Source organism: Nerophis ophidion, linkage group LG14 (genome assembly GCF_033978795.1).
Source record: "Nerophis ophidion isolate RoL-2023_Sa linkage group LG14, RoL_Noph_v1.0, whole genome shotgun sequence".
Lineage (NCBI taxonomy): Eukaryota > Metazoa > Chordata > Actinopteri > Syngnathiformes > Syngnathidae > Nerophis > Nerophis ophidion.
In genome coordinates this window covers 17,562,647-17,579,917 of record NC_084624.1, presented here as the reverse complement: position 1 = coordinate 17,579,917, position 17,271 = coordinate 17,562,647, and the positions used below count along the sequence as shown (strand labels likewise).

The following is a 17,271-nucleotide window of genomic DNA, read 5'->3' as shown; positions in this document are numbered from 1 at the left end:
AAATTTATTTGATAAAATCCAACACCAAGAATAGACATTTGAAAGGCAATTTAAAATAAATAAAGAATAGTGAACAACAGGCTGAATAAGTGTACGTTATATGAGGCATAAATAACCAACTGAGAAGGTGCCTGGTATGTTAACGTAACATATTATGGTAAGAGTCATTGAAATAACTATAACATATAGAACATGCTATACATTTACCAAACAATCTATCACTCCTTATCGATAAATCTGATGAAATCTTCTTCCTCGATGTCGCTTCTAAACAACTCTGCCAACTCTTCTTGTCGTTTTCTGCTGCTTATTTCACTACGTCCATCTTGTAATCTGCAGTACATGATTTCCTTTTTGGTGCCATTTTTGTTCAGCCCTTCTCAGTTTTTATAAGTTACCGCCAACGATGAAATAATCAATTTTAATAGCTACGGCAGTAGCATATAGCCGTTAGCATCCCATGGCCCACAATGCACTTCTGCCATGACCCTCCCCTGCCGAAATCTTATTGGTTGACGTGTGTGTGACGATTGCTGATATTTTCTTCGTCTCTTCCGCGAATGAAATAAATAATATTATTTGATATTTTAAGGTAATGTGTTAATAATTTCACACGTAAGTTGCTCCGGAGTATATGTCGCACCCCCAGCCAAACTATGAAAAAAACTGAGACTTAGAGTCCGAAAAATACGGTACTCATTTTAGTAGATTAGAGGTGTAAGAACAGTGGTGCAAAAATGGAAAAAAATCCAGGTGAATAGTTTCAGAAAAGTCGTTGTGCGTTTTTTTTTGTGTCCCTCACTCACAGTCTCCGAAAGCTTTTTCATTCATTGTGTTCATGCCAGTTGATGTTTAAGAAAGTCTTGCTGTCCATGCGGTCGATGTAGAGTACGCCATCCAAGTGGTCCATTTCATGCTGTAGGATTCGAGCAGGCCATCCCGTGGCCTGCCAAGTCACAGCTTCTCCGTTCTCGTTCAGACCTTGAAATGTGCAACGTGTGGTCAGTCGGGTGTTGGTGGAGAGATCTAAATGGATCTCAAAACACTTACCTGATACTTCCACAGACAGATAGCGGGGAACTGCGGCAGAAAAGCCCGAGATGCTCTCGCAGGCCTCTTGGAAGATAACTTTGTTTCTGTCCAGCACCCTCAGCTCGGGGTTGATAAATATTCTCAGTGGCTGAACAGAAATATCCCGAACTTTTCTTGAGGCGGGCAAACCTTCGAGCAGCAACTTTTGAGGATACTCCAAAGCCAGGATTCGAAGCGGTATCCCGATCTGAGGGGCACTCAGTCCAACACACTCAAATTTACGTAGGACCTTGACTAGAGTGTTGATGACTTCCTGAACATCAGGACCTCTGATCTCAGCAGGGTCAACAGCCGCGGCTCTTGAACGCAGCACCGGATCACCTACCTGACACACGTGGTGGTACGGAGGACTGGGAGGGGCTATCAGCTTGCGTTTCATGTACTGAAAGTAGGAGCGCACCTTGACGTTGCTGCTGTAGGCGCAGGTTTCAGCAGGTACGCGTGACGCAGTGGGAGGGAATGTACGGAGTCTCCATGCGAGGCGGGACAGTTGAAGCAGGGGCAAACGGGATCTGGACATTGTAGAGCTGCAGCCAGAAGGTAAGGGAAAGAACCAATTCTGCAGGAAGGACAAATAAAGCTGGGTTAAAAAACGCTTTAGTGATTTAGTGTAGGTGGGTTTAATTACATGAGGCTTATTTTCATTGAAGCCCACGTCGCAGTTATGGCTGCCCTCAAAAGGCTGCTTGTAAACAGCAGATAATATATGAATACAAGTGTATGAAATAAATCTCGATTTACTGCCAAATTACCGTATTTTTCGGATTATAAATCGCAGTTTTTGTTCATAGTTTGGCCGGGGGTGCGACTTGTACTCTGGAGCAGACCTGGCCACATGCGGCCTGTTAAGCCTTTTAATCTGGCCCGCCGGATATTCCCAAATATTTTTTTTTAGATCTTTAAGATGGAAAGTGTAGCTGCCATTATGATGTGCAGTGATGTTTTCAAATTACCATAAGTCTTGAACTATTAAGGCTGGGCGATACATCCATATACACGAGATATCGCGGGTTTGTCTCTGTGCGATATAGAAAATGACTACTGTATTTTTCGGACTATAAGTCGCAGTTTTTCTTCATAGTTTGGCCAGGGGTGCGACTTATACTCAGGAAAAATATTATTTAGCTTATACACATAAGGGACTAGACGTATAAGATTTCATGGGATTTAACGATTAGGGGTGACAGATTGTTTGGCAAACATATAGCATGTTCTATATGTTATAGTTATTTGAATGACTCTTACCATAATATGTTACGTTAACATACCAGGCACCTTCTCAGCTGGTTATTTATGCGTCATATAACGTACACTTATTTAGCCTGTTGTTCACTATTCTTTATGTATTTAGAATTGCCTTTCAAATGTCTATTTTTGGTGTTGGGTTTTATCAAATAAATTTCCCCAAAAATGCGACTTATACTCCAGTGCGACTTATATATGTTTTTTTCCTTCTTTATTATGCATTTTCGGCAGGTGCGACTTATACTCCAGAGCGACTTATACTCTGGAAAATACAGTATATCTAGAGAAGTAACGGTACACAAAAATTTCAGTTCGGTACGTACCTTGGTTTGGTTCATTTTCGGTACAGTAAGAAAACAACAAAATATAAATTTTTAGTTTTTTCATTCACCAAATTTGTAAACAATGGCTTTATCCTTTTAACATTGGGAACACTATAATAATTCTGCCCACGTTAATCCACATTAAACTGCCTCAAGTTGTTGCTTTGATTAAATAAAATGACAAAACCTTTCTTCTACATATAAAAAGTGCAACATTAAACAGTTTCAACTTACAGCATTTGGGAAGCCTGTAGTTGACTTTTATTATGTAAATGTTATATTTTTTTCAACATGTGATAGCAGGGACCCTGCCATTCAAAACTAGGCTGCTACATTACTAATGATTAATATAACTATAGCTGAAAAAATAGTACAATAGCAATAGGAGAGTCTATTCATCCCTGGACACCATGGAGTTCATGTTAGTTCATGTGAAATAACAGACAGGGCTTTGCTACCCCTAACACACACACACACACACACACACACACACCCACACACACACACACACACACACACACACACACACACACACACACACACACACACACACCCACACGCACACAACAAAATGAGCTAACATTACGCTAAAAGCTAATTAGCCTTCACCTCAAGCCAGAACTGCGAGCGAGCTGAGCTGCAGTTTAGAAGGTCAACGGGCTTATAGTGATGATAGTCACAAAGTTGTGACTGGGAAGTGTTTTTTATAATTTGGGGAGAGTACGATGTCCGCTGCTAAGTATCTGCTCGACGCTGAACCATTGACAACATGCGTTCTGAATACGCACTGCTGATTGGCTGTTACATTGCTCTGAATACGCACTGTTGATTGGCTCTGTATGTAACCAATCAGATGCTTGTGTGGGCGGGACAATGCTGGGTGCTCAGACAGAGGCAGAAAGCAGAGCAGCTTGTTAAGACTTTAGTTTACAAACTCGTTCGACACACCTCCGAACCGGACCGAAACCCCCGTACCGAAACGGTTCAATACAAATACACGTACCGTTACATCCCTAGGTATATCGTGACATTCGAGTAGTATACGTTCTCACGCAGTTGCTTTTAGTTGCGGGCATTACACTATAGGTTCGTCTCGCATCTTTCCTGTCTCTCCTTCTCACAGACAAGCGCACCTTCTTACATACGTCACATGCTGTCACGTCATACGTCACATAAGTATACGCCCTCGCGGAGCAGAGAGGTAGCAGCATGGGTAACGTTAGCTGTGATGCTAGCGGGGCCGTGCGAGTGTTGATACGCGAGAGAGAAAGTGCAAATGAAGGAAGAATTAATTCCCAAGAAAAACAGCAGGGGGTCCATCGTCTGGCGGTGGTTTGGCTTCAAGTGGGAATATGTCGAACAGACAACCGTAATTTGTCAAGTGTGGGACAATAGCGTTGCTACAAAAAGTAGCATTACTGCTAATATGTAGCATCATTTGAAAAGTCACCTGCTAGAGAATGAAGAGTGCTTAGTCCGGTGCCACATGCCCACACCATCCAAATGCTAATGCAAACATTTCCAGATCAACATCGTATGAAAAAAATAGACAACAACAGAATTCAATAACGTCCGTAGTAACCTACCACATAGCGAAGGACGAACACTATTTGATTTGCTATTATGCAGCTCATTTTTTTGACACTTAAAATGTCTGAGAATCTTGGACTTTCTGTTTTGGAAATGACATGAATGTTTGTGCCACTGCTTGATAACTGTTTAATAAATACAGTTTTGGTCAATTGACTTAGCCTATTTCCTTGAATTGTTGCAGGGCATATAGTATGCGCCTGCCTTGAATTACTGCCGGGTCAAACTCGCTTCCCAAAATAATTAGCGCATGCTTAGTATTACCGCCTGGTCAAACTTGTGACGTCACGAGTGACACTTCCCCTGTCATCATTTTCAAAATGGGGGAGGCTGATTTCAATACCGGTAATTTGAAATCGCATAAAGGGAACAAGATTAAGAGCTATTCAGTAGGATTTAAGGTCCAAGCTTACATCACACTCAATTTTTTACTGCATACCTTTGGTAAGTGCCAGAGTGAGAAGAGGTTTTAAAATAATTAGCGCATGCTTACTTTTACCGCATGCCTTCGGTAAGCGCAGGAGTGAGAAGAGGTTTTAAATTAATTAGCGCCTCGGCGGCAATTCAAGGAAATACGGTAGTTGTGATTTCCTTCTCTGCATGAAAGTTTAAAATGAGCATATATTAATGCAGTATGACCAAGAATGTTTTAAAGTAGACACATAGACTCATCATACTGCTGTGTTAATTCAAGGCCAAGGCAAAATAGAGATATATATTGTGTATCGCGATATGGCCTAAAAATATGGAGATATTAAAAAAAGGCCATATCGCCCAGCCATATGTACTGTATTACATATTTCAATGGTTGAAATCTGCGCTTTTACGTGAATATTTTAGGGACAAGTGTTGTCCTGATACCAATATTATTTTGATATTTTTCGGTACTTTTTGATACTTTTCTAAATAAATGGGTACAGAAAAAATTGCATTATTGGCTTTAGTTTAAGAAAAAAATCTTAGGGTGTGGCGGACCCATACTTTTCAAAAGTGGTATGGTACCGAATATGATTCATTAGTATTGCGGTAGATTACTAATACCCGTATACTGTACAACCCTACTCGTTACTATGGTAATCTACGTCCCAGGTTCCGCGAAGCGCTTATCGAAGCTTGCTTCATTTAGGGGGAGGAGATAGAAATGACGACAAGTGAAGCCAAGTTGTATCACATGACTGTTTTGGGACGCCAGGGAGATTCGACAACTCATAAAGCGCCCAATGCTGCATTGAAAATGTGAGGTTTTTAGACTTGCAGCCAGTTCTGAATCTGGATAGAAATTAAAAATTGTTTTTAAAATGCCACTAGATCCAAACGACAACAAACTTAATCCAATCGATAAACTTAAATTCCATCCTTTCAGCATTAATGGCGCCTTCATGTGTAAGTTACCCATGCCATGGGCACTAATACACCCCCATACCGTCACAGATGCTGGCTTTTCAACTTTGCGCCTATAACAGTCTGCATGGTTCTTTTCCTCCCTGGACACGACATTCACAGTTTCCAAAAATAATTTGAAATGTGGACTCGTCAGACCACAGAACACTGGTCCGCTTGGCATCCGTCCATCTTAGAGGAGCTCGGGCCCAGCGAAAGTGGCGGTGTTTCTGGGTGTTGTTGATTAATGGCTTTCGCTTTGCATAACAGAGTTTTAACTTGCACTCACAAATGTAGTGACAAATTGTAGTTACTAGCGAAGGTTTTCGGAAGTGTTCCTGAGCCCATGTGGTGATATCCTTCACACACTGATGTCGCTTTTTGATGCAGTACTGCCTGAGGAATCGGGCATTCAATGTTGGTTTCTACAGTTTCTCTGAAACTTTTGATGATATTACGGACCGTTGATGGTAAAATCCCTAAATTCCTTGCAATAGCTCATTGAGAAATTTTGTTCTTAAAGGCCTACTGAAACCCACTACTACCCACCACGCAGTCTGATAGTTTATATATCAATGATGAAATATTAACATTGCAACACATGCCAATACGGACTTTTTAGTTTACTAAATTGCAATTTTAAATTTCCCGGGAGTTTCTTCTTGAAAACGTCGCGGAATGATGACGTGTACGCGTGACGTCACGGACTGTTAGGAAATATGAGCGCTGCACACACACACAGCTAAAAGTCGTCTGCTTTAACCACATAATTACACAGTCTTTTGGAAATCTGTGTTGCTGAATCTTTTGCAATTTGTTCAATTAATATTGGAAAAGTCAAAGTAGAAAGATGGGGTTGGGAAGCTTTAGCCTTTAGCTACACAAACTCACTGTGATTCCTTGTTTAAAATTCCCGGAGGTGAAACTTTACTATGGATCAGAGCGGTCAGGATCCGGACATGGATCCCGACCGGATGTCAACCAGCAGGTTTCGGTGAGAAAATTGTGGTAAAAATTCGCTTCTTACCGGAGATCTGCTCAGCTTGCGCCGTCCATAAAGCTGCCGTCGACTTCCAAAAGACACTGGAGTCAAGACACCCGTGGACACACCCCTCCGACTATTAGGTACTATTTAATCTCACTAAAACACTAGCAACACAACAGAAAGATAAGGAATTTCCCAGAATCATCCTAGTAAATGTGTCTAAAAACATCTGAATCCGTCCAAATGCAATCGCGTTTTTTTTTTTCTTCTAGTCCTTCGCTATCAATATCCTCAGCCACTAATCTTTCATCCTCGCTCAAATTAATGGTGAAATTGTCGTTTTCTCTGTCCGAATATCTCTTTTTGTTGGAGGCTCCCATTATAAACAATGTGAGGACGTGAGGAGCCCTCACCCTGGTGACGTCATCGTCTGCCACTTCCGGTAAAGGCGAGGCTTTTTTTTCAGAACCAAAAGTTGCGAACTTTATCGTCGATGTTCTCTACTAAATCCTTTCAGCAAAAATATGGCAATATCGCGAAATGATCAAGTATGACACAAAGAATGGACCTGCTAACCCCGTTTGAATAAGAAAATCTCATTTCAGTAGGCTTTTAAACCGTTCCGACAATTTTCTCACACATTTGTTCACAAAGTAGTGACCCTCGCCCCATCCTTGTTTCTGAATGACTGATCATTTCATCGAAGCTGCTTTTATACCCTATCATGGCACCCACCTGTTCCCAATGAGCCTGTTCACCTGAAGTGTTTGATGAGCATTCCTCAACTATATGTCTTTTTTGCCATTTGTGCCAGCTTTTATTAAAACATGTTGCAGGCATCAAATACAAAATGAGCTAATAGCAAAAAATAACAAAAGCTTACCAGTTCGAACATTAAATATATTTTATTTGCAGTCTATTCAATTGAATATAGATTGAAAAGGATTTACAAATCATTGTATTCTGTTTTTATTTACGATTTTCACAATGTGCCAACTTCACTGGTTTTGGGGTTTGTAGTTCAATGTCGTCCATTACTTCACAGTTTTGGCTGCTGCTTGTAGGACAAGCAGGTACTCGTTTTTTTTTTAGTTCCCACTCACTGTTAGAAATATCAAGAATAACTGTCTCCAATTTGATTTCATAATATCAAATAAAGAATGATTTATTTCCTCAATTGTCTTATGGCGTTTGAACCTTTCTTCACAGCAGTGAACTCATAATACCCGGATTTAAGCTTAAATTTCCATTTAAGAACGCATTAAAAACCAGGGTCGTGACACAATGTTCGGACAACACGAACCTTATCAGTTGTTTCTTTGTTGTTGTCGCTTGATTAAGTTCTCTAGTACCAGGAATACTTTTTTATTTTATTTCTTACTCGTGTTGTTTTACTACAATGTATGACCTGAAACCCTTCAGAATTCAATATATATATAGTTCCGGGTCAGCATTGAAGGAGCTTCGACTTCACAATAAAAGTTCATTCTGCTGTCAACCGTTTAGGAATGTGCCACGAAAAGCTCTTATTTTGACGACAACTAGGCCAAAAGGAAGTAGAAAACTGTACAAAGCGATACTCTTGAAAAGTGTATGTGCTGATAATTTTACTTTTGCAACCTCATTATTATATTTATAAATGTAAGTTTCTCGATACCCGACGAGTTTTTTGTGCCTTTAAAAAAAAATTAGAACTTTACTTTAAAACGCTTTCTACCTCTGACAACCAAAAAGCTGTGAAAAGTATGACGCTGTGCTCCAAATTTGGATTATTTCCTGAACTTGTGTGAGCCTATGGCTTTACACTTTGTTACATATATATATTTTGCTTTCTATTTTAATTACTTTATTGAGTTTACAACCCCCTGGCGCCAGTGGCGGAGCTAGACTTATATCCTTGGGGTGGCCAGGGGGTGGCCAAGGCTATTTCAGGGGGTCCACAGACTATAACAATGATTTTTTTTCTTGACTTATCAATTGCAATCGGAGTTTCAAATGTTAAGCACACAGGAGATTAGATTTATGTATATATAATTTGCAGTTTATTAACAATGCAGAAAATGTAAAACACAACTTGGCAACAATTTTTCAAGAACTAATAAGTAATAATAACAACTATTTTTTACAAAGATGGTGAAAATGCACCAACACGTTCATAGTTCTCTCTCTCTCTCTCTCTCACTCAGAAAAGGTTGAGAAAAGCATAATCCTTCGGTTATGGTGAGAAGCCGCAAAATGTTTCAAAAAGTCATCCATGTTGAGGGCACGTGCTCTCCTTGACTCAATACTGAAAGTTCCAAGGTGACTTAACCTGTCATCAGCCATTGTGGTTCTGAGAAGAGTTTTAATCAGTTTTAAAGCAGAGACGGTTCTCTCACAGGAAGCAGTGCTGACTGGAGTAACAACAGCAATTTTGCAAAGTCTGAATATCTCATGGAAAACCTCTTTGTAAGGCTCAAGAAACGCAATAAAATCAAGCAAAGTAGATGGTCTGTCTAATCCACTTTTCACTCTTCTCTCAAGAAGTCGCTCGGTTTGATAAACTTCATGTCTGAGGTCACTGAGGTCAGACTCAAAGGTCTGTGCAAATGCAAACAGAGGCTCCTCATTTAAGAAAGTTGCACTCTTTGGGTTCAGGGACTGCACACCTTGCATGATCTCACAACTTTTCTTTAAAAAACGCCTCTTCAGCTCAGTTATGAGACAGTCAATCACTTGATGAAAGAGTGATCTGGGGAAGCCTTCATCATCACAGTTTCTCTGTCCTGCAGTGCTCATCACCAGTGAGTCAAGAAATCTTGAGCTTATTCTAGGATGTCTTTTAGATTGTGTTTGTACACCGATTTTGCACTGCTCAGCAAGCTCCTCAACCTCTTTCCATAGTTCATCAAAGTAATTCTCAGTTCTGTAGTCCTGGAAAGTGTCTGTAAGGGCACCTGCTAGATCCACAAACCTTGCTAGATCAAGAGTGCTGGACTGGAGCATGTCAGAAAGACTTTTGGCATCACCAAGCACTTTACAAAAGGTAACCAAAAGCCCAATGAACTGTAGATCTATCTGAGAAAGAAGACCCCTCGCCTCTACTGACCTTTCTCCACGTCCTGAGATCCTGCAACAGCCTCAGAACTGCTGGAAGCCGGTCCCTCAGTTTACGGCACACTATGGAACTGCACGCCCACCTTGTGTCTGTAGCTCCCTGGGCTGCTGCGATGGATAGAGCTCTTTCTGAACTGCAAGCCACTTCAGATGCACATACGAGCCAGACACAAAGTTATACAGCTGCTGCAGAAGTGTAAAAAAGTAAGTTCTTGTTGATGCTTTTGTAGCATATTTTCCTTTGTAGTCATATTTTCAGCAACAAAAAGCTGAAAATATGACAGAGTGTCAAGGAGGGTGTCGCTTACAGAAGGCCCACCGGCCCTGGATCAACACCCGGTTAAGAAACATGAAAAAAGTCCCTCAATTTAATGGAAGTCAGCAACAAAAAGCTTAAAAAAACGACAGAGTGATAAAAAAGTTAGTTCTTGTTGATGCTTATGTAGCATCAACAAGAACTAAATTCAAGCAATGTGCATTACAGCGAACGTAAAATGCAAATCTAGCATTGCTTTGAATTCTTGCAGATACTCCAGATTGTTTGACGCTCATGACGGATGCACCGTCGTACCCTTGTCCTCCAAGGTTATTTCTGTAGTCCAGACCATGCCTTTCTAGACAACTGACAATCATTTTACTGAGACCTGCTGCATCAAGGCTTTCAGCTGCCTGGAAGCACAGGAAACTTTCATGGATGGCACCGTTGTAATAATACCTTTTAACTATAGACATTTGTTCCTTTTTTTTAGGTCTTTTGTCTCGTCTGCATTCACACTGAACACTTCATTTTCTTTTACTTCTTTGATAATTTCGGTCTGTACCATGTCAGCTAAACTCTGTAGGATTTCGTTTTGAATTTGGTGGCTCGTGTATTTTGCATTGCCACATGCATCCAGCCTCTTTTCAATGAATTTATCATGACAACGCTTTTTTCCAGTTGGAGAAGCCTGACTCCGAGGCAAAGTCTGATGAATTAGGCAATGAGAAATGTCTACACTCAAAGCAGTAGGAGCAGTCTTTGATTATCGAGTATTCAAGCCAAGGATTTGCTCTATACCAGGCACTTTAAGTTAAAGGAAAACTATTTCTATTATGTATCAATGGGCTTCCAGTGCTATTAGAATTAGAGATATAAGGGAAGGTTTTCTTTTTTTTTTTTAAAAACCTGACATTTCATGTATTATCTTACCATATTGGTGCTTTTTGAGACTTATTTGTGTAATTCACAATAAAGCGCATTCCACACATTTTATAGATCTTAATCATGTGTTCGGTTCAGTTCAATCATTTATATAGCACATTAAAAACAACCCCAGTTTGACCAGTGCTGTTCAGACAAAAAATTTTTTTTAAAAAATAGCGCAAAGCAGTGTCACATGTACATTTTCATACAGCAGGATGAATACAATTCTACAATAGTTATTATACCTAAAAGAAGTACTTAAATATATCACATAAAAGCACTAAAATAGAATAGAATAGAATAGAATAGAATAGAATAGAAAGTACATTATTGATCCCTGGGGGAAATTCAGCACCACAGTTCGCTCACAATAGACAATAATAATAATAAATAATATATAACATATACTATATAAAAAATATATAATATATCAATAATATAAATATATTCTACATATATTCTACATTTAAGTGCAGTCAAGAAGGACATATGCATTATACCAGGGGTCGAGAACCTTTTTGGCTGAGACAGCCAAAAAGCTAAATATTTTAAAAAGTTTCTCCGTAAGAGCCATATAATATTTTTTTTAACACTGAACACAACTAAACGTGTGCATTTTTAAGTAAGACCATCATTTCTAGAGGATAAAAAGTATCTTTTTCTTTGTATTAACATTGTTATTCTGAAGCTGAGGAGGGGGCGTGGCCTGCGGGCCTGCAGCAAACTGGGGTGTGTCACGACTGGCATTGAAATCAGCGACAGGTGCGTAGATTGCCCATCTGGGCCTTGTTATCTAATCACCTGTCGCTCTATTATAAGCAGCAGCCAGGAGGAGAGACGGGGTTGGGGCTGGTGCCAGAGTGCGAGCGAGAACGAAAGAGAAGAAGACAATTAATGCAAAGCAACTGAGAGACTTATTAAAAAAAAAAACAATATTGTAACCCTGAAACAGGATTCTTGGTGTTCTGAAGAACCCCTAGGAGGGCAAGCCCCACACTAACCAATAATAAATAAATAACTTCTTACCATTAACGCAACTTCTTGAACAGGTGCAGTAGAAAACGGATGAATGGATTAAAACTGCATGAGAAGGTTTTATATTTTGAACATTATTTTTAACACTGTGATTACAAGTGGAATTATTCATTTCTTATCGTGTCAGGCAATGTCAGTTAAGATTTACCTGAGAGCCAGATGCAGTCATCAAAAGAGCCAAATCTGGCTCACGAGCCATAGGTTCCCTTCCCCTGCATTATATGTTAAACAGGTCGAGTTACTGTTATATGTAGAGTTTGCTAGCTTTATTAGTACAGATACAGATATGTGATTGTGATATTAAGTTACTTCTTGTTATGAGACAGGCCCTCCTCTAATTCATATTAAACACTGTTGTTGTTGTTTTTATTTATTGAATTTACTAGTGTTTACAGTATTCACAGGGTGGTCTATTTTGTTCCAAAAACTTAAGAACATGTTTGTTTCATACTTTCAAGTATGTACAGTATACCTCTCTGGTATAACTTACAACCTACCTCACTGTACCTCAGGAATTAATTGATTATTTTTATTACATGGTTTGCACAAATTAAAGATAGAGTGGGGTTGTATGATATCTGTTGTAATTGCACTGGCAGACAGGGCCAAGTTGAGCATGTGTTCCTCATCCATCACTCATATTTTGGGCATGTTTATGTTCATTGTACTTTAACAAATTCTGAGAAATAAAGCCACATTTGCTGAAGTAGAATGTTTTTTTTTTTTGTTTTTTTTTTTTTTGGAGTAATGAACTTTGATTCCCCTTTTACCACTTTATCTGTGCGTGATACACAATCCTTGGATCAGAAATTTGCTGTTGGGTGGAAACCTTATGTGTCTAAAACCATTCCTTTGTTGTTATTATTTGTGAAAATAGCAGATCTGAAAGCTTACAATGGGTTGAACTTATAGATCTGCTGCTATTTTCACTACTTATGTGTGACACTGCCCAACAGCAATCTCCAATACCTACTGACCTAAATTAATTTGTTAAAAGACTATACTTATATACTTATACTTTTTATTCTTTTTTTTTTGGACTAAAACTAGACTAAAACCTTTTTGACTTTTCATCGACTAAAACTAGACTAAAACCCTTTTGAGTTATCGTTGACTAAAACTGGACTAAAACTATCACATATAAAAGTGACTAAAATGTGACTAAAACTAATAAGCATTTTAGTCCAAAAGACTTAGACTAAGACTAAATGTAAGATGGTTGTCAAAAACAACATTGGTCCTGTGGTGTACCCCACGGTTAAATTTTGGCGTATGTCCTCTTTTCTTTATACAGGCTTCCCCTGGGCTCTGTTTTTAAAAAGCACAAGGTTACTTTTCTGTCATGATCCGTTGATACTTGGTATTTTAGTTGGTGATTAGTTCTGTTTGAGCACCCTTGTTTGTTTTCTTTGTTGCCATGGGTGCGGATTTTTGTCACCTGCCTCTGATTAGTGGCTGCTCCCAGTCACTAATAAGAGAGCTACAAACCCCGTTTCCATACGAGTTGGGAAATTGTGTTAGATGTAAATATAAACGGAATACAATGATTTGCAAATCCTTTTCAACCCATATTCAATTAAATGCACTACAAAGACAAGATATTTGATGTTCAAACTCATAAACTTGTTTTTTTTGTGTGCAAATAATAATTAACTTAGAATTTCATGGCTGCAACACGTGCCAAAGTAGTTGGGAAAGGGCATGTTCACCACTGTGTTACATCACCTTTTCTTTTAACAACACTCAATAAACGTTTGGGAAATGAGGAAACTAATTGTTGAAGCTTTAAAAGTGGATTTCTTTCCCATCTTATTGTATGTAGAGCTTCAATCGCTGTCGTATTTTACGCTTCATGATGCGCCACACATTTTCGATGGGAGACAGGTCTGGACTGCAGGCAGGCCAGCAAAGTACCCGCAATCTTTTTTTACAAAGCCACACTATTGTAACAAGTGCTGAATATAAGCAGGGGCGTCCATGAAAAGCCGCTTAGATGGCAGCATATGTTGTTCCAAAACCTGTATGTACCTTTCAGCATTAATGGTGCCTTCACAGATGTGTAAGTTACCCATGCCTTGGGCACTAATACACCCCCATAAAATCCCAGATGCTGGCTTTTGAACCTTGCGTCAATAAAAGTCTGGATGGTTCGCTTTCCTTTTGGTCCGGATGACACGATGTTGAATATTTCCAAAAACAATTTGAAAAGTGGCCTCGTCAGACCATAGAACACTTTTCCACTTTGCATCTGTCCATCTTAGATGATCTCGGGCCCAGATAAGCCGGTGGAGTTACTGGATGTTGTTGATAATGTTACGATTTGGTGGGCGCATTGTGATACGCGGAGGTGTCGGCCCCAAGATGCCAAAGACGGGAGCAAGCAGGAGTGGAGGTAGGAACCAGATTTAATAATAAAACACAACAAAACACTTGACAAAGGAAAAGAAAAGGCATGCCACCGCACGAAAAGCTAAATGCTACTTGTAGGAAGGGTAGGGTTCAAAAGTCCGTAAGCAGCGCGAGCCGAGCGCGTGGAAAACTAAGCTAAAACTTAGCAGAGTGAAAATAATGAGGAATAACAATCGTAACTTGTTGCGTGAGCAAACGAAACAGCCAGGAGGAACTAAGGTAGCAGGTGGTCTTAAATACAACACAAATAATTCAAAACAGGTGTGCGTAGTGAGTCCGTGCAGGAGGCGTAATTAGGTTGCCATGGTGACAATACAAAACAAGGAAGTGCGCTAACAAATGGGATTGGTAGAGTCCAAAACATGATCAAAACATAGGACAATACAAGAGGGGACTAGACATACTAGAAATGTGTGATCCGGAAGCCGGATCACAACAGATAAATGGCTTTTGCTTCGCATAGTAGAGCTTTAACTTGCACTTACAGATGTAGCGACAAACTGTATTTAGTGAAAGTGGTTTTCTGAAGTGTTCCTGAGCCCATGTGGTGATATCCTTTAGAGATCTATGTCGGTTTTTGATACAGTGCCGTCTGAGGGATCAAAGGTCACGGTCATTCAATGTTGGTATCCGGCCATGCTGCTAACGTGGAGTGATTTCTCCAGATTCTCTGAACCTTTTGAAGATATTATGGACAGTAGATGTTGAAATCCCTAAATTTCTTGCAATTGCACTTTGAGAAACGTTGTTCTTAAATGGTAAATGGGTTGTACTTGCATAGGGCTTTTCTACCTTCAAGGTACTCAAAGCGCTTCGACACTACTTCCACATTCACCCATTCACACACACATTCACACACTGATGGAGGGAACTGCCATGCAAGGCGCTAACCAGCACCCATCCCCACTAGGTGGGGATTGAACCAGGGAACCTTTGGGTTGCGCACGGCCACTCTCCTAACTGCGCCACGCCATCCCTTAAAGGCCTACTGAAACCGACTACTACCGACCACGCAGTCTGATAGTTTATATATCAATGATGAAATATTAACATTGCAACACCTGCCAATACGTCACTGGTTCTAGCGGACATTTTTTTCCAGTCCGATCCAAGCTATAAGTAGTCTGTTTTAATCGCATAATTACACAGTATTCTGGAGATCTGTGTTGCTGAATCTTTTGCAATTTGTTCAATTAATAATGGAGAAGTCAAAGTAGAAAGATGGAGGTGGGAAGCTTTAGCCTTTCAATCAATCAATGTTTATTTATATAGCCCCAAATCACAAATGTCTCAAAGGACTGCACAAATCATTACGACTACAACATCCTCGGAAGAACCCACAAAAGGGCAAGGAAAACTCACACCCAGTGGGCAGGGAGAATTCACATCCAGTGGGACGCCAGTGACAATGCTGACTATGAGAAACCTTGGAGAGGACCTCAGAAGTGGGCAACCCCCCCCCCCTCTAGGGGACCGAAAGCAATGGATGTCGAGCGGGTCTAACATGATACTGTGAAAGTTCAATCCATAGTGGCTCCAACACAGCCGCGAGAGTTCAGTTCAAGCGGATCCAAGACAGCAGCGAGAGTCCCGTCCACAGGAAACCATCTCAAGCGGAGGCGGATCAGCAGCGTAGAGATGTCCCCAACCGATACAGGTGAGCGGTCCATCCTGGGTCCCGACGAGCGGTCCATCCTGGGTCTCGACTCTGGACAGCCAGTACTTCATCCATGGTCATCGGACACAAGGGAGGGGGGGACATAGGAGAAAGAAAAGAAGCGGCAGATCAACTGGTCTAAAAAGGAGGTCTATTTAAAGGCTAGAGTATACAGAGGAGTTTTAAGGTGAGACTTAAATGCTTCTACTGAGGTAGCATCTCGAACTGTTACCAGGAGGGCATTCCAGAGTACTGGAGCCCGAACGGAAAACGCTCTATAGCCCGCAGACTTTTTTTGGGCTCTAGGAATCACTAATAAGCCGGAGTCTTTTGAACGCAGATTTCTTGCCGGGACATACGGTACAATACAATCAGCAAGATAGGATGGAGCTAGACCGTGTAGTATTTTATACGTAAGTAGTAAAACCTTAAAGTCACATCTTAAGTGCACAGGAAGCCAGTGCAGGTGAGCCAGTACAGGCGTAATATGATCAAACTTTCTTGTTCTTGTCAAAGGTCTAGCAGCCGCATTTTGTACCAACTGTAATCTTTTAATGCTAGACATGGGGAGACCCGAAAATAATACGTTACAGTAATCGAGATGAGACGTAACAAACACATGGATAATGATCTCGGCGTCTTTAGTGGACAAAATGGAGCGAATTTTAGCGATATTACGGAGATGAAAGAAGGCCGTTTTAGTAACGCTTTTAATGTGTGACTCAAAGGAGAGAGTTGGGTCGAAGATAATACCCAGATTTTTTACAGAGTCACCTTGTTTTATTATTTGGTTGTCAAATGTTAAAGTTGTATTATTAAATAGAGGTCGGTGTCTAGCAGGACCGATAATCAGCATTTCCGTTTTTTTGGCATTAAGTTGCAAAAAGTTAGCGGACATCCATTGTTTAATTTCATTAAGACACGCTTCCAACTGACTACAGTCTGGCGTGTTGGTCAGCTTTAGGGGCATGTAGAGTTGGGTGTCATCAGCATAACAGTGAAAGCTAATACCGTATTTGCGTATGACGTCACCCAGCGGCAGCATGTAGATGCTGAAGAGTACAGGGCCAAGGACCGAACCCTGGGGAACTCCACACGTTACCTTAACATAGTCCGAGGTCACACTGTTATGAGAGACGCACTGCATCCTATCAGTAAGATAAGAGTTAAACCATGACAGGGCTGAGTCTGACATATCAATTCGTGTTTTGATACGCTCTAATAAAATATTATGATCGACGGTATCGAAAGCAGCGCTAAGATCGAGGAGCAGCAG

The 17,271-nt window shown here is 40.4% G+C and overlaps 2 protein-coding genes across 4 annotated transcripts in view; one reads left to right on the top strand and one right to left on the bottom strand.

The window, feature by feature from the left end:
* LOC133568223 (peptide deformylase, mitochondrial-like) overlaps positions 1-8,049 on the bottom strand; it is a 37,133-nt gene extending 29,084 nt beyond the window's left edge. The window contains exons 1-4 of one of the 3 annotated variants that reach the window (XM_061920017.1): positions 7,919-8,042; positions 6,658-6,713; positions 1,051-1,651; positions 807-981 (exon numbers count right to left, since the gene is read on the bottom strand). In XM_061920017.1, the coding sequence (XP_061776001.1) occupies positions 824-981; positions 1,051-1,612 (720 nt within the window). In that variant the 5' untranslated portion in view covers positions 1,613-1,651; positions 6,658-6,713; positions 7,919-8,042 and the 3' untranslated portion in view covers positions 807-823. Of the gene's footprint in view, positions 1-679; positions 982-1,050; positions 1,652-6,657; positions 6,714-7,918 lie in introns of those variants that run through there. The other 2 variants (XM_061920015.1, XM_061920016.1) reach the window with 2 other exon arrangements.
* The window catches only part of tat (tyrosine aminotransferase), a 120,061-nt gene continuing 104,355 nt past the window's right edge, over positions 1,566-17,271 (top strand). The window contains exon 1 of the mRNA XM_061920011.1: positions 1,566-1,632. The gene's annotated coding sequence lies outside the window, so the exon portion shown is untranslated. The remainder of the gene's footprint in view (positions 1,633-17,271) is intronic.